Genomic DNA, 26,169 nt, shown 5'->3' with positions numbered 1-26,169 from the left:
AGAAGTAGTCCTCAGTGATAAATATCACTGAAAAGTTTTCTTTTGAGGAATTTAAAAAAGTTTACCAGTTTCAAACTCTGCTGAACATTCTCATGAATACTTTGGAAATAAACAAGGCACCCTGATTTGCCAGATTTGAAGTAGAACAAAGATTGATGGAGTACTGCTAAGGACAGGGCAATCATAAAGAATGATCAGACCTGCTTGATAGACTGGCCTGATTAACTATGGTAAAATCCAACACACTGGAGTGTGAGTTTTGATTAAAGAACTGCCAAATGTATGTTACAATTTACTCCCCCATACGAAAGGGAGGACGGGAGTGTGGGAGAAACTAACCACCTTATGGAAGACAAACATTGGAAGTCTCTAAAGGCCTATGAGCACAACTGGATTCTATATATAGAAACTGGGAACTCATTTATATGTAAGACTATAATAACAACAAAGCAATGTTAATCTCAGTGTATAGCAGTAGTGGGAAGGGTACTGGAATCTGCATTTGATAGAGGGACAATGAAGACTTGGAGGGAGTGCAAGAGAAGAGATACAGCTGAATACATCAAATAAAGGGGGGTTTATAACCAGAATTTGAGGGGTTGTATCTACTGGTTTGACAAAAAGAAGACTGTGATGTAAACTAGGTATATTTTATAAAATTGATCCTCATAAAGAAACAGTGGTTATGCAATGGCTTTTAAGTTGCTAGGAAAAGATGTAATGTGCTAATGTCTGGGCTCTGGCCAAACTAAACAAGGCTGGAAACAAGGTGCATGCTCATTGCTGGAAGATGATCACTGACCACAATATAGCTCCATGAAATATGGTGACTTCACCATTCCTGATATAATAGAAGAGGGATCATTTTTCTTCAAGTTAGACTTTGGTCAGCCACAGATGACCAAGACTGGCATTTCAGCAACTGCATGGCAGGTAACAGTCTGACATCTAACAAGTCTGCGAAGATGATCTGATGGTACTTCTGGCTTTTATAGGTCATGGAAAGAAATCAGATGAATAATCTAGTACAATACAAAGCTCATTTGCTATTTTATTTGTTCCTCCACGGCCTAATAGCAATTGACCGGGGTTAAACAATTTAATAGCTCTGTACAGTGTTATAAAATGGACTTATTAAAGAAGTGCAAGCTGGTAGGACCATTTAGCAAGCAAGAGTGGGAAAGCCCAGAAAACTGTCCCTCAGTGTTCTGCTAAACATTTACTGTGTACTTGCAAACAAGGCTTGCAAAGGCAAAGGATGCAATCAAGCTAGATATCCCTCCAGGTTTAGCTTTAACATCCAACAGCTTTGCAGGCCTTCTTCATCTCTCCTAGGACCTTCCAGCTTTATTTATTACAGTCCTTGCTGAATGAAAGGTGTAAAAAGCCTCCTTCAAACTTGCTGAATCTTAGGCCTATCAGAAAATGTTTAAAATGAGATATTTTTTAAATGACCACAATGATTTCAAAAAGCCTATCCATTTGATGGGCATCCTAGAAGAAAAGGCAAGCACAGAGCTGCATATGAAATACCCAGCTCTCCACTGGGTTGTGAATGGCTGGAGCTGGAAGCATTAGTGATACTCTGTAAGGAAATTACATCTGCCCTGCTTGAAGCTGTAAGAACCATTCCCTGAGATGTGCACACTTACTGTGCAAAGAAAGTGAACTGGTCATGAGAAAATCAGTTCAGCCCGATGACACCACCAATTCTCAGACTTCAATTCTGGAAGTATAAGTGCAAAGCCAAAAATTGCTGAGAAATAGAACCTGTTCATAATCCACAAAAAACATCTTCCAAGAATCTACCCTGGACAAACCACACTACGCAAGCTACAACTTTCCAGCAGTACAGAAATAAAAGCATGACTATATCCAGAGAGCTCCCTTTCAGGAACAAAGCAGGTATTTCACAGGCACCCCTCCCTGTCACTGACACTTCTTCTCCTCTGTATTCTAAAACTGAGAGCTGCACACAGAGCACTATTGTCCTTGGCTGGCCTGTCATTGCAGAAACACCGTGTCCTGCTCCCTCTGCCAGACTGATGATGCTATTTAAAGCTGCAGAGTGACACGACTCAGCCAAGCACACTGTGGAGATCTTTATCTACTTGTTTGGAAAGCAGAGATAAAATCTTCCACATTAGCCTTGAAATGTGGCTGGCAGCCACAGAGGCCACCCCAGCAGCAGCCCAACCTGCTACTAACACTGCCAGGTAAATCCAACACAGAGAGACACAAGATACTCCAGAGACAAGTATAAATTGGGAGGGGAGTGGCTGGAGAACAGGGCAGCCCTGCAGAACAGGGACCTGGGGGTGCTGGTCAGCAGCAGACTCAGTATGGGCCAGCAGTGCGCACTGGCATCTTGGGATGCATCGAGCACAGCATTTCATATTCTATTCTATATCCTCTGCATTCCAAAGAATTTTAAATGTTATCACAGGTGATTTTAGTAGGCTACAAATTGTAGATAGTCTACTGTTATGTACACTGAGAAACCCAACGCAACCTAGGTTTAACCATTCAACCTAACCTTCTGAAAGCCCTACAGCAAAAAAACCCCAAACCCCAAAAACCCACAAACCCACAAAAAACCAACCAACCAACAAACCAACCCAAAAGCTGACAAACCAACAAGATTTTTACAAAGAATTAGGGAATTTCTACCATCTGTTAATAACTGAGAAATGAACGGTCTGGGAGCAACATAAAGTAACTGATTCGGTCTGTGAAGTGTTCATGTGTTTTATGTTTTTGATTCAAAGTAGGCCATGGGTTACCTGCAGTGAACTTCATCAAAATAAGCGTATCCATATGTTTGGAGATAAATGCTCTTGCATACTTGCTGTGTGTGTGATCCAGGTCTATGGGTCTTTTAATCTCATGAGACTGTTTCTCCACTGTTGGTGGTTTTTTTAATGAACAAGTAAAGCATTTCAATCCTAAGGAACAAAGCGGGTAGTGAGAGGCATGCAGAGGATCTTTGTGAGAGGCTGGAGGATCTTTGCTACAGATGCAAATAAACTGTTCTTCTGTGTCCTCCCTCCTGAAAAGAGTGAGGAATCCCAGATTAGACAACCTCTTGTTATGACACATTTGGTCCAAACAGGCAAATTTTGCTACATATGTGCATATCTGTGCTGGGTTTGATGAAGAGACAGTCCGAGAGAAATTACAGCTCAGGAGGCACAGATCATCCTGTAGCAGCTTGTCATCCAGAATGATGTCTTTGGTATAGCAAACCTTTCCAGAACTTCCTGGGATCTTTATAGATCTGCACTGTCCTTGCTGTCTTCTTGGATCAAACGAGGCTAACAGAAACACTACAGTTAAAATAAATTTCTGCTATCTCAAGAGGGAAAAATAACACTTCTGGAGCAGGATATGATATCCTCCAGGAGGAGGATGCCCTACTGCAAAACACAAAATCTTCCTTCTTACACTGACCATGTAAAACCCTTTCTCCCCCATGTGGGTGCTCCTAATTCTGCAGGTGCTGAGTTCATGCAGGACCCATCCAAAAACAAGGACAGGCAGAGCTGATGAATTCAAGGACCTGCTCTTGTTTTGAGGGAGTTTAAAGCCAACAGAGAGTTGTTCTGTTCAGATTATATTTCCAGTTATTATGCTACTACGACTCACACCAGGAGTGTGAAGAGGGACGAATAGCCAAGAAGTAGTAAGGAAGTGCACAGAGGAACTTGATAGTCAAGCAGGGAAGAACTTCATCAAAACTCTTGCTTTCTTGGTTGATCTGGTACCCATGGCCCATGTCCCCTCTGCCTCTGTTTAAAGACTCCCTTGGAGGTGATCTGCACCCATAGGATGGCACAGAATCATAGAATATCCTGAGTACAAAGGGACCCACAATGATCATCAAAGTCCAACTCCTGGCCCTGCACAGGACAACTCCAAGAATCACACCATGCTCCTGAGAGCATCGTTCAATTGCTTCTTGAACTCTGTCAGGCTTCATGTTGTGACCAGCTCTTTGGGGGCCCTGCTCCAGTGCCCAACCACCCTCTGGGGGAAGAACCTTTTCCTAATATGCAACCTGACACTGTTGGGCTGCACAGTGTCCAGCTGCAGACGTCCTTGGTGTCAGCTGCAGCAGGCAGGGGTCGGCTGCAGCAAGCAGGGAAAGCTGTCAGCTGCAGCTTGCAGGGAAAGCTGGCTCCTTTGCAAGGAGCAAGCCCCAAAGATGATGTAAAAGCATTGGCAGAGGCAGAGGATGAGAGAGGTCTTTTGTATGGGTTCCAGCTGGTTTATTGCCGCTGGAGGGTCCAGGGACAAAAGACAAGGCAGTGAGAGAGAACGCAGTATTTTATATGGGGGTGGAACAAAAGGAAACAACCACTGGGGATCGACTGAGGAGGAGGAGATAACAGGGGAATAACCAATAGGAATAACCTAAGGGAGGGAATTACATGAGTAGACCAATGGGGCGTCGAAGAAGGGAGAACTTTCCAGAACTAATACATAAGCAACTAGGGGAAATACATAAACATAAACTTGTACATAAAACTGTGTGGTGAACTCCTGAACCAATAAACTTAAAACATGTATACTAAGAACCACTAGGAACATGGGAACTTGCCATAACCATGGTGGTGAGGATTAGACCTTGGTGTTCTGGAGGCCTGTCCACCAGTCCTCCGAATGTTCTGCTGCTGTGGCCACCGCCTCATGCACCGCAACAGCAACCTAAACCTCCCCTGACTCAGCTTCATTCCATTCCCTCGGGTCCTGTCACTGGTCACCACAGAGAAGAGATCAGTGCCTGTCCATCCTCTTTCTCTCAAGAGGAAGTTGCAGAGTGTAATGAGGGCTCCCCTCAGTCTCCTTTTCTCCAGGCTGAACAGACCAAGTGACCTCAGACACTCCTCATATGGCTTCCCCTCAATGCTTTTCATCATCTTCAATGCCCTTCAACTCTCTCATAGCTTAACATTTTTCTTGTCACATTGTAGCATCCAAAACCACACAGAAAATTCCAAGTGAGGTTGCCCCAGTGCAGAGCAGAGCAGGATAATCCCCGCCCTTGCCCAGCTGGCAATGCTGTGCCTGATGCCCCCCAGGACACGCTTGGCCCTCCTGGCTGCCAGGGCACTGCTGGCTCATATCCAACTTGCCATCAACCAGGACCCGCAGGTCTCTTTCCACAGTGCTATTCTCCATACAGCATGTGCTTTTCTCTAAGAATGCAGAGTGCCATGATCCCAGTCACAAACCCATCCCAAAGGTTGCTGCTTGTCTCACCGCCACCTTGCAAATACAAAACACAAGCTGAGTTAATAAAATATGCTTTTAATGTGGTCTGCCCTGAAGATGTCAAGCTTAAACACTTAAAACTCTTTCTCAGGGCAACGAGCACCATATTTATTATCATTTTAGCACCTTCTTTGTGGCTGCCCGTCCTCTGTACCATACGACGATTCATACTCCATTGTTGTAACTGAATTGCAATGATTTGCTGCAGTGAAATTCTGTGGAGAAAAAGGTTTTCTTCAGTCTTTTTTGTTCACCTGAGATTACCATTTAGTGGGATTGAGCAGGAGTGCTTTGAAGCCCGCTGGCTAATAGAAAGAGACCTTCAGTCTCTCGGCAGGTTAAGGAACATAAAAGCACCCTCTCTTGTCTGACATTATTTCTTTATCTGCCTTTTCCGTGCCACTGCTGTGTGCAAGGCCTGTATAATGAGATCTTCATTATTGAGGATGTTGTATTCAGCCAGCTGAACCAGGCGGTCATACGCCTTCTCAGTGTATTGAAGGGAATATGTTGAATATGGGGAACAGCAGCCATAGAGATCAACTTTGCCATCCTCCATCTCTGACTCTGAGCGCTTCTGACCTAGGAGGAAAGGGTGAGAAATCACTGCTGAGAGAAATCACTCTGGTCATAAACAAGCAAACTCTTAACAGAGGAAGGAAAGGAGGTATCTCTCCGCAGAGAGAGTTCACAATTACTCGTTTGGGTTTATTTTTTGTAAAAAACCTAACAGTTCCTATTCAAATTGACAGCTCAGTCCCTGGCTCAAGTGGATACCAGTGGCTTCACAGGATGAGGGGAGAAAAAAAGGTGATTATTCTTACATGGGTCTGCAGTGTAGTTCTTAGCTGTACCTGAAGGTACCTACAGTATGTATCTATGGATGTACATATTAGTAGATACATCAAAGTTACCTGCAAACTAATTACCTGCAAGATAACTAGCTTAGGGATTGAAACATCACAGCCCTGGCATCAAATCTGACATGGTTAAAAAAAATTAACGCTGAGCAACAGAAAGGTTTGATGTACTGAAAAGAGTCAACAGTGAAGTTTAAGAGCTGGAGTATTAAATATATTCCTTTTAATAGGCTGTCCATGATGTAAACCTTCTTTTTAACATGTTTGAATACTTGCCTGGTGCTTTGTATTTTTGGAAGGTATCATTAACTAGTGGGAAAAATAGCAGTACTGGTGCTCCTGGAGTCTCAGCACCATCAAAGAAGTAACACTCCTTCAGCTTTTTCCTGTCTTCTTCACTCAAGTCCACCCTAGGAAAAAGGATTCCCTGCTCAGAGCAGTACTTGCAGGTCTGGTCCAAAGCCTGGATCAGGGAACAGAGCAGTAGTAAGACTTAAAATAGGATTGAAATAAGGCTCAGGATTTCTTGGAGTACAGTAACAAAGTGGACATTTTCTAAGCTTGTTGTGCAAAAGCTCTTAAACCCGATGGAAAGCACTGTATCACTGAAGAGAAGTTTCTTTGGGTTTTTTTTTTGCTGAGTCTTAGCACAATACAGTTTATTGTACAAGAAAAACAAACAAGAATACGTGCAGCTTATAAATGATGTATCACACTTCATCATCAAGCTAAAAATGTTAAAGGTTAAGACTTTTAGTAGGACCAATATAAAAAGCACCTAAGTGTTAAAAATTTTAGGTATACACATACTGAAGAAGAAATAAAGACTGTTTCAATTACTGTCACCTGTATCTGGGATCCTGCGCTGTAATTTAAATGCAGGATGACGTCCACCTTTCTTTCTGGTTTTAACAGTGGCATGACACTTGTATTGATGAAAAATCCAGTATCTACCAGAGACAGGAATTCATCTGATTGTGTCAGCTGGTTGGGAAATGTGTCTAACACAGTATCTGAAAGAAAAATTTTTTTTTGCTCTAAGTGCAATAGTGAAAAACTTGTTAGCTTGTTTTCCACCCTTACACCATGTCCACAGAGCCGTAACTGGTTACAGTCCTTGGGGAAGGGAGATTTGCCATATGCCTTCTCTTCTGCCCTCTCAGCTCCAGTCACATGCAGTTTTGGACCTGCAGGAACAACATTCATGAAGGGTGTTTACTGTGCCTCCCCACTGAGTGTGTCTTTGAAGAGAGGAAGGACCTGCTGGCCCAGCCTCAGGAGGTGTGTGCCACCAGCAAAACCACTGACACATAGCTCAACACCACACCATGCTACATCCTGCAGCATGATCAATCACAGATTGATCTAACAGAGATTCTGCCCAAACCTGGCCTCCAACCTCAGACAACTGGTTTAATATCAAATTTGGGGGGTTGTTTTGTTCAGTTTGTTTATTCCCTCCCCAGGCCCACAGGTCTCCTGTTACCCTTCCATCTGCAGAAGTGCGTGTTCTCCAGGTAGTCGTTGTGCACCTGGAAGCCCCTCAGGAAGTTGTGCTCCTGGGCGATGCAGACGCGGTCGGCGAGGGCGGCGCGCAGGGCGCTGCCCAGGGGCCCGGGGGGCGTGAACAGCCGCGTCCGCAGCTCCTGCGGCTTCACCGGCAGCGGGGGCTCCTCCTCTGCCCGGGGAAAAGCGGGTAAATTCCACTGCCTAGAGCAGCGTCAGCCCTCAAGAAGTCAAGGTAAGTAATAAACCCTGATGCTTTCTCTTTTTAAAAGGACCAACAAGCACGAGAGACGAAACAAAACAGAAAATAAGAAGCTACTCTTACTAGACAAATACCATTTCCTTACACAGTCTGGGCTTGGATAAAAGCCCCCAAGATACAGTGTCAAACAGCAATCAGAGTCTGTTCCAGACATCATCTGTGGAACAGACTGAATGCAGGCTTTGGAAAAGGACAGCTGTTGTGCTCCTTTGTATTACTGTAGCTCCCACTTGAAGCAGTCAAAATCATTTTGCTTTATTAATGATTTACAGATCAATCTTATTCTTTATGAACATTTTAATCATCTACCAACATCAGTGCTGACCCCTGATAGATCACAGGACCAGAGATTTTTAAATTATTGATTTGTACTTTGCAGTATGAGACATCTAACTCCATCTAACAATAAATACACAGTGAGAAAAGAAGTATGGTCATTTACCTATATTGTCAATTTGGTCCCGGGTCCACCTGTGCCAGAAATCTTCTGAGGAATGGGACAAATTCCAGATATATAACACATTGAATGAAAATAAACTACTCCACATGCCTGTAAAAGGAAAGAGCTTTCTAACTCAAACATGCACGTATCATGAATCTCAAAACTGTTATCATGAGATGAAACTTTGAAGTTTGTTTTTCGTTATTTTGTTTTAAAAACATGATGTGTCATTTTTATTTGGCTGGTGGTTTTTAAACCTTATTTTTGGTATCCAGTTTTTGTCTTATGGTACTTAGGGATGGAGATCTTTGTGAATTAATATGGAATTTGTATTTTTAGGAAAAAACCCCAAGCATCATGAAGCTTGTATAAAAAGAAAGGATGAAAGCTTGCAATCCAAGAGATTTGATGTGGAATTATATTGACAAGGGCATAACTACAACATAACCTTACAGCCTCTGTTTCTGTAGGATTCCTTTTTTGAGAATAAGCCTGTTAACACACCAAGGGATCAGTTTTGACCATGCATTTTTGAGCTTGAAAAGCAATTTCTTTGGTTATCCATTAGGGCACAAGTTCTCACTGTTTTTTGGTTCAGGGAGTGCAAATGTGTGACAATCCATCACAGACTCAGGCTAAAATAGTACAGTGTCTCCTTCCTGCTCAGTGGAGTGGCCAGTCAAAGAGAAGTGAAATCAGTCATGATTCTGACAGTTTTTCTCTTTTTCAGGAAAACACATATCCACGCTCAGCTTCAGTCAACAGCAAAAATGTTTCAAGGATGGCTGTGTTGTTTTCCCCCCAGCCTTGCCCGGGCAGTGTGGAAACTGGAGCCAGTGACATGTGGCCTAAAGACTGGAGCAGGGGGGCCTGGCATGCTCAAACACACCCTGATGGAGAAGAGAATCAGCATGAAGGCTCATGTAAAATGTTTATTGGGAGCATACAAAATACTGACTACCTGTGACACAGGCAATAGGCTGGAATAGCATGAGCTGAACCATGGATTCCCAGAGACCTCAATTTTATTGTTGTACTGGAGGCCATACTATATTTTAATTCAAAACTGGGTTTAAAAATGTAAATAACTATTTGACTGTCCCTTTGAATTTTCTTCTTTACTGTAAACTGAATCCATTATAGTAAGTATTAATTCAGCAAAGAGATACTTATCCTCTCTGGTGAAACTGCTCTGTTAGTCCTGCACCATACTTTATTAGTGTTTAGTTTATAAAGCTCATGTTAAAAACCAACCAAACAAAACCCCCAAAACAAAGCCCTCAAAACAGAACAAGCAATAAAATAATTTGCTGTTTTTAATAGCTTACCTTCCAAGAAGCAGATCCTGGATTCAGGGACCTTCTTCATTAATCGTCCCATGAAGAACTCGCTGCCAAAATCCTCAGCGCAAACAAAAACTCCATATTTTTGCAATCCAACCTCATATGGGGTGAACTCCACCCATTCTGTAAAAAACAACATGAAGAAGAGAGCAATGTTTTATTACAGCCTTCAAAACCATTTTTGAGTCTAATATTTTGGACTAATAGCAGTGAGTTATAAGCATGCTACAAATGAAAACTCATGAACATGAAAAGGCTTTGAAATATTTTTGGGTCTTGCATAGACAGTCTAACTTGTACGTGATCACAAGGATATTATATGAATACACATCAGCTGAGGTTATGGTCTTCAAATGAGAGGGGGTTTTTTAGGCTGTCTAAAAAGACTGTTCCACGATTTACCACCATAAATACAAAGACAAACGACTCTCAGAAGTCTCCTAATTACCTTTGAAATCCATAGTGCTATAGTTGTTCTTGACATTAACTGCAGTGTAGATAGGAAGTGGGTTCTGACCGTGATCAATGGCTCGTTGCTGATCAGAGAGTCTGTGGTTGTCTTTCTGTGATTCCAGAAATATGGTTACACTGAGACAAAAATTAGCATGGCAATATTTTCTCTTCATCTAAGCTTGCAGGGCAGAAAAATTCCTGCCTGTAATGTATAATGTGTGCTTGGCTTATCTTCTGAAATATTCCATATTTTTCAAAATTCCCGTGAATGTTGTTACTGAAATACCTGCAGACGTCCAATCTGATGCCAGATTATTTGATGATGTGTTAAGATGAAAATGGAAAGAAACAATAAGGAACAGAAAGCAATACTTTTGATATAAAAGACGTTATTGCATTATGCTGCAACTTTATGTAAGACCTCATACCTTTCAAAAGTCTGCAGGTCCTTTTGTTAACATCTCTCATGGGCATGCATAATGTCTGCAATTTTGTTATTTCTAAACAAGTAACTTGCAGAATATGAAAAACAATTCTTAAACTGTAATATTGTTTCAAAATGTTAGTCTCGGAGTTTTCTCAGAAAAACATATTCAAAATTTCACAACCAAGCATGCTGATTTCCACCATGGATGAGTATCTACAAGGCTGGCACCAAATGTTTTGGAAATGGCTGTGCATTTGCATGCACCGTCTCGTAACAAACTGCTTTTCTCAGAGCAAACAGATAAATATCTTCACCAGAAATAAATTTTCAGAAACTGGCATGCCACTGTAAATGCTGCTTTATGACATACTGTACCCCATCATGCAAAAAAGATTCCAGGACAAGCCCCCAGAGATCTATAAAAGACGTTTTGCGGCCCTCTCTTTTCCGTTGACACAGCTGCTTTTTGTAATACTTCAAATATTCCAAGGAAAATGAATTTATTTTGCATTTTGTCATATGTTTTCGAGCCTCACTGATTTGCTTGTCGAGATCCTTTTGTGACCAGTCAGCATCTCTGTACAAGTTTGACATGGTCCTAGGAAGAGGAAATACATATTGAAGAGGCAAAAAAAGCACGCCAAGGTTTGAGGTAGGCAATAGCTACATCTTATGTTTCTATTTTAAGTTCTGGATTTGGAATTAAGGTTTCCTGTCTTCAGTTCCCTATGAAACTGTCATGTTCCCTTTGAAGTCCCAGTCATTATCCCTGCCAAAACAGCTTGAACAATTTTCCATAAACCATTCTTAGAAAAACATTTGTCTTCATGTAGTTGCAAATTATGTGACTTTCCCCCCATGGAAAGACTTTATTCTGTCAATTTTGGAAGAAGATCAAAAAGTAGGACTGCTGAGAAGTTATTATAGGTAGACTACTGTATGTCAGCCCCAGCCTCCTTCAGCACGTCGGTGTCATCAGGGAGACTCCAGCCAAGGGCTGCCCGCTCCTACTCACCATGTAGTACCAGACAAGCCAGTCAGGTACGTGGCACAGTCCAAGACATTGAGTTTCTTGAGCCCCCTCAGACTGCCATAGAGTGCGGTCAAGGATCTCATCCCTCCTCCCGTGGTCATGATGGCCACCACTGGGGTCTGTGCAACACAGGGACACAAAGGGCCGGCATCACACAGTGGCTGCACCCGACTGTGGCTCTCAGCAGAGACCTCCTGATACATAAAGCCTGACACCACCATGTGTGCCTAGGCACAGGCTTCTTTCTAAATTATTTCTAATGAAATATAAGCTACCATTTATTTTATAAAGGAGAACAGGAATAGAAGCAATGACAATTTTTGCGTAGACATCTTGACACTTGTTTCCGTTGTGTTCAACATAGATGTTTGGTATGAAACAAATAAAAATGCATTAATTCAAACCAAAAGAGACAATAAGAGAGAAAAAAAACAGTTGAAAAAGCAGGAATTAAAAAGAAATCTCACAGGTCAAAGAGAGGAGGAACTATCAACAAGGATAACAATAATAGGGTAAAGACTGTGGAAGAATCCATTCCTATATAAGGAATACCTAGTCTGGCTTCCAAGGAAGGTGTAGCAGGAAAAGGGTTAAAATCAGGATAGCAACTGCAAAGGACACAAACAGCAGGGTGAATTTAGAGGGATGGGGCAGTACTGGAGGCGTACAGAAGTTTTAAGCTGAGGAAAGATAAGGAAAAATTTTAACTGTGAAGAAAAAGAGGTCATGTTATGCCATTATGCTCTCACTGCTAAGCACTCGTCAGATGTTTTAAATGTTTTCCCTACAGACCTCATGGTCCAGCAGATCCTGTTCCAGATGCAGGACCTTCTTAAGGGCAGGAATAACATAATTCTGCCTTTTGCATAGAAAGTCTTGCTCTTGTATGCAGAGGTCAAATCCTAAACGCACATCAAGGTGGTCTGGGCTGGAGCAGAGATCAGGAAAAAAAGAATATTCCATTTTATTATTGGTAGACAAGCTCAGAGTTTCCAATGCAATAAAATAAACCTGATCCACAAAATACATTTAGGTCCCTTTCCTACACTCCCAAGCAGGTATACAATGCTACATGAAAGAAGGATAGAAAAAGGGACTGATAAATTTCTAAGCAGCTATCGAAATAAAACCTAAAGGGAAGACATTCGTGCAGCTAATTTCTGAGATATGTGCTCTCTGGATTCTCTCATATTTTAGTGTTCACTCAGAGCTGTAGGAAAAACTTCTCATACTTTCTTGAATTAGGCAGAAATTTTTCCTACTTCATAATCAACAATGCCAGGTGATCTTGCCCATTGTTAAAGAAGAGGTAAAAGACTGTGCTGAGCATAACACTGGGTACCATAATTGGCTTGTAGTATTATTTTTTCTATTTTATGGATATTTTTCATTATTCATGTCTCAGTATGGGTTATGTACATGTGTTACACTACAGTACATACAGTTGCTTCCAGCTCATGTGAATGCCACATCACCTGGTCACACAACCTACTGTCCTGCTGTGAGTGCCTCCTCCCCAGGAAAGAGCCTAGAGAGAGATGAGTTCAACTAAGTACAAGTTAACCTCCAAGAGGGGCCAAGTCTCTTACCAGTCTTCTGCCTTCGCATATAAATCAAATCCTTTACCCTGGAAAGCAAGAATGTGAGCAGTGTGAGTGCTGACAACATGCTTCTTCCCTGCAGCCTGAGGAGGAATTTTAGCTTGTGCCATCCTAGCAATGTGGGTACAAATCAGGAGCTCTGAATAATCCTGCAGCCTATGCAAATTGACTGTTGTGTTTCACTGAAAGGGAAGTTGTTCAGTAATTTCTAACTTTTCTAGTAGATGTAACATCTGAGGATAAGTGCTGTTTACAGAGTAATGATAATTTATGCCTTACCCATCTCTACTGACAGTACCTCTTAGGCAGCCAGCCGGGCTCCAGCCACACTATGATTCTACACAGCAGCATTTGTTCCCCCATTTCTGTGGCTTATACCCCACAACAGTCATGATCCTTTCACTCTATATGGATTTTTTTAACCATGAGTCTAAAAGTGCTTTGTAAAGCATGGTCAGTATCAGCAGGAGTCTGACGCTACCTCGGTCAGTTCAGGTGCCCCACTGGTGTGTGAGCAGGGGAAGAGCAGAGCTTCAAAATTTAGTGTGAAGTAAGATCAGGATGGAGCAGCAAGATGCCCCATGTACCCACATCTATTCAAAGAGAACAAGGCACAACCTGGCCCAACTGCTGAACGACCTACCACTGTTAGGCTGTGGTGTTTTTGTCTGCAGGCTTTCACTGTCAGAAAGTACCATGGTAATCATCAGGGGGATGCAGACTTCCACATTCAGGTTTCTCAGCCTCTCCCACAAAAAGGCACTTACCTCTGCTAAGATCATGTTTTTTCCACTTGGAATGGAATGAAGTTCCACATTTGGAGAACGTGTATCATACACATATGACTGCTGAAAAAATACAAATAAACCCAGGTTTATATTGTAAGGAGCGTTACTCTCTGCCCACAATGCAAATTAATGTTACTATTTGTGGTGTTTGATATTTTACATGCCATTATTATATTTTATAAAGCTCAGTTGTAACATACTGAGGAGGGAGGTCGTTTCTTTCCTGGTAGTGTAACATCCAGCATTGGCTGCTTGTATCTGGCATAGTGGAATTTAGCAGGAGAGGAGGAGCTGAAGACCAGATTAGATCCCAGCATAATGTCCTGGGTGCCTTCATAAGAGCCTTGCACTTTAAAGGAGAATTCTTTTTCTAAAGAAATGACACAAAAGCAGACACAGATTAGTTTTCTCATCAAAACTGACAACAAAAATTCTTACAGAGTCTATCACAAGGCTGTTCTCATGTTTTGGATTTGTTGGGGTTTTTTAATTCTTACATTAAACCAATTGTGTCCATAACATTAGCACATCAGTTAAAAATAGCTGATGAAGAAATAACCTTACTTGATTTCTTCTCCTTTTTCTTCTTTGTCTTCTTCTCAACCACCTGAACTTCTAAGCAGCAGATTTTGCGAGACTGTAAGAGACATGAACAGTAAAATACCTCATGGCAGGGAATTTTCTGATATGAAATTCTGTTTCCTAGTCTAAATAGGACACAACCAGGGCAAGGTGGGAGTGCAGTGTGGATGAACAGGGCTTGCAGAAGGGAGAAGATAAGGACGAAGTGCTTTCAGGATCCCAGAGATGCAGAGGACTGATTTAAAAAAAATTCATGAGCAAGCAAAAATAATAAATGAGAAAATGTCAGGGGTGAGAAGTCGCTGTGTAAAATCCACAGTTATGAATGCAGGACATGACGTGCATGGGATAGGACAAACCCTCTCACTTCAGCAATATGGGAATTTGGGAGGAGTGATGTCTAAGAAACAATTCACTGCTGCACTGATGTCTCAGACCTAAACCACTTCCACATGTTTCCTTTGCAACAGCAAAGGGGTTTTGGGATGGAGGATGTCCACGCTATTCCAGTCACAGCCTCTCCAGAGGTGCCATCCACAAGGATGTGTCATGGTGAAGTGGGAAATGGCAGTGTTTCAGTGCTGGCTTTCTCAGTCAAGGGGTATGTTGTCATGATGACTGTGAGTCAAGTGAAACAAGTGTGGCAGCAGGACAAGAAAGATGATGAAATACAACACTCACCACTAGCACTCCATTAGTAATGATGGTTTCAGGAGGGCCTGAACTAGGATACAGAAAGAAAGAATACATTTATAATAACTCATTAAAATTACAGTATAGTTCCTAAGCCCCACCCTTCTCCTGATTTTCCTCTTGCATATTTTTAGCTGCATATTGGATTTGAAAGAAAAGTCCCAGGAGACCTGTTGTACAACTTTCCTCACTCTACTATGTCAAAGGACAATTGTCATCCTACTGGCTCATCCAGTCCTGGAGCTCAGCAAAAAAAATGCCAAAGGTGCTCTGAGGCCAAACCATGTAGTGATTTTATTCTGAGTCCCAAGCTGAGGCCATGGATGGTTACATAGAATCCAATTTTAAAAAAACCACAGTTCATTGAACGATGGAACAATAAGGGCTCTGGATCACAAGTCCAGTGCATTATTCCATATTGTGTTTCAAAGGGGTGGACCCTCTTGCTGAACTCAAACACAAATGCATAACAAACCAGCAACATTCTGGTCTTAAATAATGTTCACTACAGTAGACAAAGAAAAGGATTTAGGATGTTCTCCCTGTTTGCTTGAAGTTCGTGGGAGGTCATCCTGGCATGCACCCATTTGTCAACACAGCTCATAGCACAGATTCCTTGGGAATTATGCACTCTGGACAATCAGACCAGATTCTTTCATGCCTCTGAATTGCTGTTTCTTTTTGCTCCAGATTATGTTGCATTTCATGTTTACTCACATATTATCCAAGGCAAATCCCACCTCCAACTCCTCTTGTCTCTGGAAAATAAAGAAAGGAAAATGTTTTTGGTTTATTGGCAGTTCTCATAATGCAAGTTCTCATTCTCATAATCTAGGTATGCGTGCACCATTTGTGACAGGCAGAGCATTTAAAATAGAGGCACACACCACCTCACATCTTGAGCCTCAAGATTCTTTACTGATAGGAAGCTTGTGGATGGCTGTCATAGCAGTTTTTAACACCGAAATTGTTTGGCTTGCCTGCTTCCGCAGGGGCCTGAGGGACAGACCTAGGAGGAGATGCTGTCTCATTCCAAGTCTGCCAGAAAAGAGAAAGGGGATCTGCTGACGGGGAGAATCAAAGTCTTCTGGTGTCAGGAGGAGAAATGGTGACATGCAAAGCAGTTGTGGAAGAGGAGAACATCTTTGTCTGGCAACAAGTTGAGTGCTTTGGGACAGACAAATGTAAATTTGACATTAAGGCCTGGTCTGTGAAGTGGTGAAAAAGAGTATAATCCCCAGGGGAAAGAAAGCACAGGCAAGAGGAAGACAAAAGCGGAGACAGAAGGGATCATGAACAGTGAAGTGAGATCATGCTGTAGGCTACTTAGTTGCTCAAATTACCCACTGAATTAAAGGCACCAAGAAGTTGATAATATAGGACAAAAAAAATTACAAAGGCTTGAAGAGTATGAGCTCTAACTGATGTACCTGTGCAAATACAATAAGAAAAGGCTTGGATATGACACCTGTAACCACTCAAAGTAATCAGCTGGGTTACAACTAGCCAAAGTTTTAATTTCACCAGAGTTTAGTGGAAGTCCACATACTGCTTAGGTATTTTGCAAGGAATGAAATTGTCAAATAAAGCATTTAAAGACAATGAACTGCAGTGTGGAGCTTGGGTGTGTGTAGATAAGGTAATCTCAACTGAATGGTGCACAACAGATGCACAAGAAACTAGAAGTGAACTGGAAAAGGAGAATGATAGAAGATGCTGGGAGGTGGGATGTACAACTTTCAGTCTCCCTGAACATTCAAATTAGGATTATTTCTTTCTGCCAAGCTGGGTGGCATGGCTTAGACTTTATTTCAACACCCATGTCACAGTCCATAATTAGCAACTAGTCTGGTTTGACATTCAGTTCTGATCACAGAGTTTTAGCTTCCTAATTATTAGGCTAAGTAATAAGTTATGACAAAAGCATCAGGTACAGGCTTGGACACCCTCCTTGACCCTCAATGGGGGCAGGCTCAGCAAAGTGACAATTTGGCCAAGACACCTGAAATTTGTGAGCCTCTGTGGCCGACACCAAACCCTTCCATGTGCCTGCAGATCCAGGTGTGAAGAGGTTTTCCCATGTCAGGGAGAAAAACAACTTACTTCTATGTGGCTATGCAGCTGACACACAGGAAGAAAAAAAAGCAAAATTTTACAAATAGTATTTTAGACAGAAAAGCTAACAAACACATTCTTGCCAAGCTATTCCATTTTTATTTCAGACCTCACCTGTGAATCACACTTGAAGTGCATGAAGACTTCCTCTCCCAGGGAAAGTTTGGCTATGTCGAAGTACACTGTGAAGAGGTGGTCATCCTGAGTAACCACGTCCTTATCATAGAGTGCCAGCTCCAGCACATTCTGGGAAAGAAAGGAGTTTAGAAATGTGTAAGGTTTTATTCAAAGCAGGATATCTTGGGGACAACTGTTTTAGTCAGCTGCTGTGAGAAGTGGGAAGACATAAAGAAAAAGAACAAGAAGGGAAGGAAGTAGAGAGGAAATCAACTGCCTGTTGGCACCAGCCTATGAGGTGGAATGAGAGGAAATCACAGACATTTCAAATGCCTCATTCTGTCCATGCCTGAGAGAGACAATTGTCTTTCATGGCATGGAAAACCATCATGAGGATATGAGTTATTCTCACATCTTTCTGCATCTTTCCTTGCCTCTTGAGAAAACTGCTTATGTCCCTTTGCAAAAGGATAAAACCTCTCAGTTGCTCCCTCGGTCAGTTACCAGAAAAGTCCCAGTTCAGTACCTTAACCTGACTCTGGATCCTGAAGTAGAAGGTTTCATTCCAGACTGGATCTTTGCAATTCTTGATGGCTTTAGTCTGAAATTTTTCATTTGAAGCAGTTGGCAGCCAAAGGCTCACGTAGCAATCAGTATGGCTCACTGTATGTTAAAAACACAAACACCTCTAAAATGAGAATTTGCTCTAGATGAAGGAATGAATTGAACAACATGAAGTCTTGTTTTCAAAGAGAGACACTATGATACATATTGGCATATTTGTTCAACATAAACATTACCATGTAGGTAGGAGGAATGGAGAAAAAAGAAGGGTGACATGACTCTTTAAATAAATGGGATTAGAAATATAATAAATACATTAAACGGGAAGGGTTTTCTCCTCCTTCTTTGTCATCAAACAATCAGTTTAGCCAAGGATAAAAAAAAATCCAGGACAAATACAGCAAGTGTTAAGGAAACAAAGTGATATCTTCTCTTTTAGCCAAACAGAACATTAAAAAAAGCTTTCTGATTTCTGCATAAGTAAAGATACAATCTTCTATTATATTTTTGTTCCAGGCTGGCATATGAGGAGCTACAAAATGTAACAACATCTGATGGGCTTTTATTTGGGAATGCTGGCACACAGAGAATTAGGGTATGGTAGTTTGGATTACTTAGCATTGAGAAAGCTTTGAGTACAAGCTAAATTTGAGATAAGGCTACTCAGCTTTCAGTATTTACTCAATTAGTGCAACCATTTTGTGTTCTTTGTTACATAAATATACTCCAGAGGAAAACATGGGAGATCTTTCCCCATTTTTTGCTTTCAACAGACCGCAGAGTTTTTACTGCTCCCTTTGGGGACACAGAGAAATGTGTGTGGTAGGCACAGCTGTGACCTTATGGAGTTACCTCTGTGCAGAACAAGGGCTAATGCAAAGAAGAACACTCTGTGTTCATTGCTGGAACCAGCACACCAACGACAGAAATTTCTCCATACATGGAAGAAATCTAGAAAGCACCTTTTCTTGGAGCAGGACTAGCTATTAGCCCATGGAGGTGACAGGGACTATATAGTGCACTGCAGATACTCACAGACATCTGCCTGGTGGATATTTCTTGCTCTTATGACTCTTACAGTCAGTAAGTAACATAGAGAGGATTCTATCTGCAGGGGAAAAAAACCGTACAAAAGACAGGAATGAATGCTAACATTAGACAGCATATTTAGAAGACAGAAGTGATCAAGAGAGATAAACACCCAAATCAGGAACAATTTAGTTGAATTTTCTATGTGATTATGAAAGGGCCTATACATTTATTTTCCTGCTAACATCTAAATCAAGACTAGACTGAAATACTTCATTTATTCTGTAGCATGATTTGAGGATTTATCTTATTAGAGCATTTATTTGTTTCTTATATAAAATCTTACTGCACAAAGTGCTAAGATTCAGTCCCAGCTTTTTTAAATTTCCAAGGTAGAAAATGAAGAGATGCTTCAGACCTTTTTCAAGTGATAAAAGTATTATTGTGGTGATTACCACAATATCCAGTCATTACACATATTTGGTCGCCTGGGTTATGGGATATGATTTTCTCATATTCCTGCTTTTTTAAACGTACAGTACTCTGCAGAGTTAAATGATGACCACTGATCCCAAAACAGATTTTAGGATCAGAGAAAGAGATTGCTGCTTTGCACTTCTACCATGCTACTTACTATTCATGTGGTTTTCATTTACAGGGATATGGCTGCCCTTGTGAGCTAAGGTCACCTCTGACTTTTTATTGTGAAAAGTTTATCTCTAGTTTTGAAGTATGTAAACTCTTCATATCTCAAGCTTCTTTGCACTGTTCCACATAAGAAGTGTAAACAACGTTTTACACCTGATAAGAAACTCTTGTTTGTTCCCTTTGGCTTCCCTCTTTCATATTAGCCCATGTTTCTGACCTCATGCATGACTTCTTAGCCTCTCGTATTGCTGCTCTGATCTTACATTGGAGTCCAAACATGACCTTGTATCTGCTCTCCCTTTACCATGAAATAAACAAATAAATAACTTCCATATAACCTTTTATTTCTACCACCGCGGATAGGGAGGGGAAAGATACAACATGCTGGAATATAAATCAGCAGGAAACTTTTGCTCCAAAAGACCTAAAAGTCACTTAGCACAACTACGGGGCCACGGACAGGTAGAGACTCCACCTATACTGCAAAATGACTATGAAAGACCATTGCCAGCCCTGAAGTGGCATTAGCATGACACTGACTTCATTAAAACCACTGAGATAAAAGTGTGACACAGGTACTGCAGGAAAGGAGAGCAAGAATTTAGTTGGACTGTGAGCAGAACAATTTGGTGTGTACTGTGTTAATAGTATTATAAAAAGTGAAGTGCATCAGCATTCATAGGCTTAATGGAATGTATGTCCATGTGATGTCGCTCCAAATGTTTAACCTGAGTGTATCAATGCAGGCAACCAGGGCTAGTGAATACATGTTGTTGAGACTGGCAGCAGTTAGCAAATAGGCTAATGAAGAAACAGGTAAAATCAGCCTCCAGGTAACCAAAGTATCCTGTTATAGGAAAAGGCACCAAGAACATTCATACTATTCAGCTGCACAGCAGGTCACTGGATGTGCAAATCAAGGATGTGAAACCTCTGCAAAGGGTCCCAAGAGTAGCTGTGAATCAGACCACCAAGGGCACTTGAATTCATGTCTAAATCCTAACTCCTAAAGGCATGGAAATGAGGCAGGTACAGAAAGTGCTCAGTAATTACAGAACCAGTAACTGATGCTGCCAGTGGCTGGCTTTGGAGAAGGCAGTTCCTGGAAGGGCTTAACTCAGTTCCATGGATCAGATTCCCTGAAGCCACCTTCATGGTGATCCCAATGTGCCAAGAAGGCAGTGCAGATTGAATAAAATACTCAGGCATGTGGAGGTGCCCTTTCCTGACCAAGGAGCCTTGGCTTAGACATCACAGAACTATAAATAACAAATGACCAAAATCCTGTCAGCTTTGTGAGTTTTGCCTAAAAAATCTGAGGTGTTTGGTGTGTTCTTCTGAAATTGCTGTGACCCCTGAAGAGTTGTATTTGGGGGTATATTTTCTCATCTTTGGGTTTTCCATTCAGCTAATCAAGAAAAGGTTGGCTGTTCCTTAAACTGAGAGCACAATGCCTGCTGCTCAGCAGCTTTACTCATCACAAAGGAGAACAAGGGAGAGTTCCTAATTACTAATAAATGGCTTCAAACTAGAGAGAGGAAGGGTAAAAAACTTTTCTAGCACATCTAGTCCTTTCATTTCCTAGAGGAAAGATTTCATGTCTGAAGTCTCCTGGGAATCTACTAGTTTTTACTAGAGGCCAGAAGAGGGGTTAATTCAGGAAATCAGGTGTTGAAAATCAACTTTAAGATTCTGCCATACTATTGTAAGAATAAATGGCATAATTTCCTAGCTCTTGCCATGTACACTGGCAGTAAACTTGCGCTTCAGCAAGACATATGTAGAGAAAGCCTATTGAAGCCCATCCTTTTAAAGATATTAGTCTTGTTTAAACAGAGGTTGTTCCCCATGTGCCAAGGACAGGAAACCACACTAAGAATGTAACATGAAGCAAGACTATGTAAGTGGGATGATCAAAACAATAAGCGGGACAGTGTTTCATGGAGGGAGCTGGATGGGTTACAGTAGCTAATTACATTGTTTGGCAGATGCTGAACCCTATCTGTTTTCACCCAGCCACCACCCAGCAGGAAAGTCCCCTTTACAGTTTCCTTTTGAAATTTTCCTTTGCGGTACCTTTATAAGAGAAGTCCTCTGTTTCCCATCAGGATTCAGCTGCATAGTTCCGTCTCCTTGTTGAGAGGTTTGGGAGATCAGGTCCTGGAACAAGAAGGGCCAACCTTATCCCTGGAAAAACCATCATGTCTCTTAAAGGCAATCCTCACTGGGAATTAGGAATTTCAGAGCCACAGGGACAGGGAGCCCATGGTCAGTGCTGGCTGTAGAGCCTTGGCAGGAACTGGGGTTTCCTGCGGTGCCCGGTGCCATTGCCAGGGCTGTGCTTGCCCCAGTAAGCCTGAGCAGAGGCGTAGCAGCCAGGTAAGGTCCACCCTTCATGACACACAGGGAGGTGAAGCAGGTCCTGGCCCTGGCTGTTAAAGGAACAGCAAACCTGTCTCCCATAAACACACCCTATCATTAATCTTTCGCCTTGAAGTACACCTCCGTGTTATTTAATACTTATTCTAAAGTTGCGTATATCGTGTCTCTGAAATTAATAAACCCTCTAAATATTCAAAATGCTCCTCTTGTAAATAAGCTCTTGCTCCCCAAGAAGCTTGCATTTTCTTCCTGTGGTTTACTATAGTTTTTAAAGTTTTGATATTGAGGTCTTGAAGCCTTGATTCCTTCATCCTGTGTAGAGTCATTATAGTCAATGGTAGGTCAAGAAAGTAGTATCATCTTTGCACTACATGCAACACAACTGGTTAAGATCCCAGATGCCTTGCTCTGCTCTGCACCCTTCTTACCTGAGACAAAATGCCATCTTGATCCATCGTGCTCGTGTTCACACACACATCCAGTGTTATCTGTGGCAATGCAATCTCACATCTCCCAGCTTCCACAGACACCAAGAGTTCAAAATGTCTCATATGCAGGTGAGCAACTATATTATAAACTGACTCAGAGCCCCACCTCTGACTGGTTTCTTAAAACCAGTTATTCCCCTCCCATTTTCTTATGGTAGGAAGCTGAACCCTGTGGTCAAATAAGTAGGAAAAAATACCTTTGCCTATATAGCAGGTGGAAGTATTGTGTTTGAGTCACTTTGCTCTATACTGGCCAATGGCAGGTTTATAACTAAACATTAGAGAAGGATGCCCTCTTACCTGAGCACCGAACTTTCAACTTAGCAAGCCCTCAAAGCCCACAGAAATACATACTCTGTAATAAGATACAGCAACAGTATATAAATTGAATGTAGGTTAACTGTGATGGTAAGCAGATACAATAAAACAGCTAATAAGAAAAAAAAAACAAATGAGAGACACAACACTATTGCTCTCAGACTAACCTGGTTATTGCAAAAAACAGTTTAAGGCTTTCTGAACCACATGCCCCTACAATCCCAGGTCTAGGCATGCAGAGCAGCACACTCATTTGGTGGTTTATATCTACTCAGCCAAGGTCCAGCAGGGCTGGGTATCTCCTCAAGTCATTGTACTCCTTCCCTCTTCTTTCCTATGGCTTGTTATTATTATTTTTGTGTTTAGATCTGGAGTCCTGAAGCAATGACTTTCCTTAGCTTAGCTCCATCCCCGTGAATACTTCTGCATGGTTTTCCAGCTCAGACTGACTCTGGCTGCAAACGAGCTGCATTTAAGTGCTCCTGTCTGACCCAATGAAACCTGCCAGCCAGATGCAGGACTCAGCCCTGACCTCACACTGTCCCCACACACCCTGACCTCTCCAAAGTCCTCGGCACAACTGTGACACCACTCCTGGGGCAGGACACCTGCCCCTGTCCACACACAGCTGACACCTGGGCCATCAGAACTGGCACGGCTCACAGCTCACGGGAAGAGGATTAGAAAAGGCAGCCAAAGACTGTTGCATCATCCACAGATCATAACAGATCGAACTTTCTGGGGAAGGGGATTCCTTTGGCTTTCCTGCTTCCCCAGTACATTGTCTATGAACAAAAAAGTGCTCATTCCCTGAGCATTCTTGAGTTTACCGGTCAAACATTGCCACCAGCCAGCACAGGTCCCCTCTGCACATTCCCTTGGAAAATAATATCAACAGTCATCACAGCCAACTTGGTAGAATAAATTTTTGCCATAGGCTACAGTATTTCATAACACCATGAAGGGTTGTGTCTACACTCTGGCATGTTTCGCCTGTGTGCCAGCTGCAATGATGTAGCTTGATGCAATGCATTTTTCATTAGGTCTCAGAAAATTGGCAGCATTGGCATCTGTCAGTCATGTTTAAAGACAGTGCTTTACTATGACATCTGCTTAGAGGGCAAAGCTACAAACCAGACTGTCCACCAGGATGGGCCCTCTGAGGCTTTCACTCCCATAGTGCCAGTGACCAAAAACCTCTCATTTTCATGAACAGCATTTGCAATCTTTATCAGAGACAGCCCTTGCAGGAGGGAGGGACCATGGCTCACTCCGTACTCCTGCAATCTGTCCCTTGAGACATTCCTTTATCCACGATACAAGCAAGTATTTGGTATGCTCTTTGCAGAGATAAAAACAGTTTTGTTTTCCAGGAACAAGGAACACACTGTGAACCTGAAGCATATTACTGAAATGCCTGAATATGCGGAGCAAGGCAGAATGTTCATTTTGCAAACAAGCCTTTATTGTCTGGTAGTGTATACACACAATTTTTACACATAAATAACATTTCTTCAGAACTGGAGGCGGCACGAGTTTAACACTAAAAACTATGGGTTTTTTTCACAAGAGGGTTTTCAGGTAAAAATGGAGACAATTCCCAGGATTATATGCAGAGCACATAGCGTCATATTTCTGATCGTGACTAGTGAAACTACCACAGAACAAACAAACAAAAAAATACCAGCAGAAGTGCGTAGTTGTTCAAAACCTAAAGAGTTTCAAACGTTAATATTTATGCTGTGATCTTTAGGCTTGCAACATTAGGCTACAGTTGCACAAAAATGCAAGTTTTGTTTTGATATAATAAATGACTGAAGTGTTGGAAAAGTCATTGTGAACCAATTTGTAAAGATAATTTGTCATCTCTCCTTGAACATCCTCAGAGCATCATTCTGTAACAAGCCAAACATGTTATTTGGCTGTGAATGAAACCTGTTATTTTCAGGTTGGGTTCCCTGGGCTGACGAGGTAGGCAGTCTATTAAAAAGAAGTTATGTTTCAAAACAAAGATGTTTTGTAAAATATTAACATGAAATGTTTCAACTTACCCAAGCATTTTCCCTGGTTTATTTTAGTCCCACATTATAATATCTAGTTGATAGATGTTTTTCTGACTGAATATACACTTTCTTCAAAATTTTCCCAGCTGTCTTTAGGATGTAAAACTTATTAATAAAGCGTGTTTTCAATTTGACTTGCTCCTGGAATGCAAAAGTTGTTATGGATTTATAAATAATTTTTACAGCTCACCCTCAGCACAGTTCAGAACAGTTAAAAAAGGCACTTTCAATAAAATGGAAAATGAAGGAAGTTTAAAAATGCAAGCCCAAACAAATGTAATTGGTGGTTTTGTGCTAGATCCCATGCATGGTCTTTGGATTGTTTTAAGATGGTCTTAGTTGTTGCAGACTACTGACTCACTTTTGCTCAGTTTGTGCAGACAGAACCAAACAAATAAGAAGTTTTGTTGATAGGCATATGACCTAAACTGTTTTCATGGAGTAAGACAGCAAATTTTCATTGTCTATTGGAAGTAAAATATTTTCAAGTACTTTTTTATTTTTTTAAATTTAAGAATGGTATTTTATTATAAGAAATAACAGGGGGAAAAGGATCCAGGGTGTTTTATTTTGAAAGCTTCAAATTAAAGTGTTGAGGTTTTATATACTGTCTCAGTACAAACCAATTAAAACTGACATAAATTAACAGGGAATTTTGATGTGCCCAAATTAACACCCTTTGCTTTAAAAAAAAATTTTATGCGAAAAGTCTTACGCCACTTCCCCCTAAGTTGCTCCTTCCCATCACATATGATTCATTCACAGCCCAAGAGAGCCCAGGATGTGGATGCAAATGATGGGGCTGGTTGTGTGCACACACTTGTCCCTCTTACGTTTCCAGCCTCTGTGGCTGCTCTTTGGGACACTTGCAAAACAGAGTTGGCCCAGGGATCCAATACCAGCTTCCAGTTGTGTCTTAGGTTCTCTTTGTTTTCCAGGGCTGGTTGCACCTTGTGTTCCACAAAGCAGAACTGTGGGAGCAGAGTGTTTATACTCCCTTCTTATGGCCTGTAGGTGTGTTGGCTGGGTTGTATAACTGTAGCACTGTGGTGGTAAAAAATTATTGTCCTTTATGTCATGTATTATAATAAGTTAGGCTTAAAATCATGCTATTTAAAAAATCTAACAAGTATTTTAGGCAAAGAGTGTTCTACAGACAACCTTAATTTATGGAACAAAAC

General features: G+C 41.5%; 1 protein-coding gene across 1 annotated transcript in view; it reads right to left on the bottom strand.

The window, feature by feature from the left end:
• Positions 1-5,290: 5,290 nt before the first annotated feature.
• Positions 5,291-26,169, bottom strand: part of LOC125327678 — a 55,264-nt gene continuing 34,385 nt past the window's right edge. Inside the window, exons 22-43 of the mRNA XM_048307465.1 lie at positions 25,822-25,938; positions 22,548-22,726; positions 21,814-21,897; positions 19,096-19,168; positions 18,023-18,159; positions 17,494-17,625; positions 15,982-16,022; positions 15,253-15,295; positions 14,554-14,626; positions 14,190-14,359; positions 13,969-14,049; positions 13,190-13,227; positions 12,393-12,528; positions 11,583-11,719; positions 10,943-11,165; positions 10,136-10,250; positions 9,673-9,810; positions 8,345-8,452; positions 7,621-7,812; positions 6,981-7,321; positions 6,411-6,597; positions 5,291-5,856 (exon numbers count right to left, since the gene is read on the bottom strand). Coding sequence (XP_048163422.1) covers positions 5,648-5,856; positions 6,411-6,597; positions 6,981-7,321; positions 7,621-7,812; positions 8,345-8,452; positions 9,673-9,810; positions 10,136-10,250; positions 10,943-11,165; positions 11,583-11,719; positions 12,393-12,528; positions 13,190-13,227; positions 13,969-14,049; positions 14,190-14,359; positions 14,554-14,626; positions 15,253-15,295; positions 15,982-16,022; positions 17,494-17,625; positions 18,023-18,159; positions 19,096-19,168; positions 21,814-21,897; positions 22,548-22,726; positions 25,822-25,938 — 2,954 coding nt within the window. The 3' untranslated portion in view covers positions 5,291-5,647. The remainder of the gene's footprint in view (positions 5,857-6,410; positions 6,598-6,980; positions 7,322-7,620; positions 7,813-8,344; positions 8,453-9,672; positions 9,811-10,135; positions 10,251-10,942; positions 11,166-11,582; positions 11,720-12,392; positions 12,529-13,189; positions 13,228-13,968; positions 14,050-14,189; positions 14,360-14,553; positions 14,627-15,252; positions 15,296-15,981; positions 16,023-17,493; positions 17,626-18,022; positions 18,160-19,095; positions 19,169-21,813; positions 21,898-22,547; positions 22,727-25,821; positions 25,939-26,169) is intronic.

Source organism: Corvus hawaiiensis, chromosome 6, assembly GCF_020740725.1.
Source record: "Corvus hawaiiensis isolate bCorHaw1 chromosome 6, bCorHaw1.pri.cur, whole genome shotgun sequence".
In the NCBI taxonomy this organism is placed as follows: domain Eukaryota; kingdom Metazoa; phylum Chordata; class Aves; order Passeriformes; family Corvidae; genus Corvus; species Corvus hawaiiensis.
Note: the sequence above shows the minus strand (reverse complement) of the source record. Positions and strands in the feature narration are given on the sequence as shown.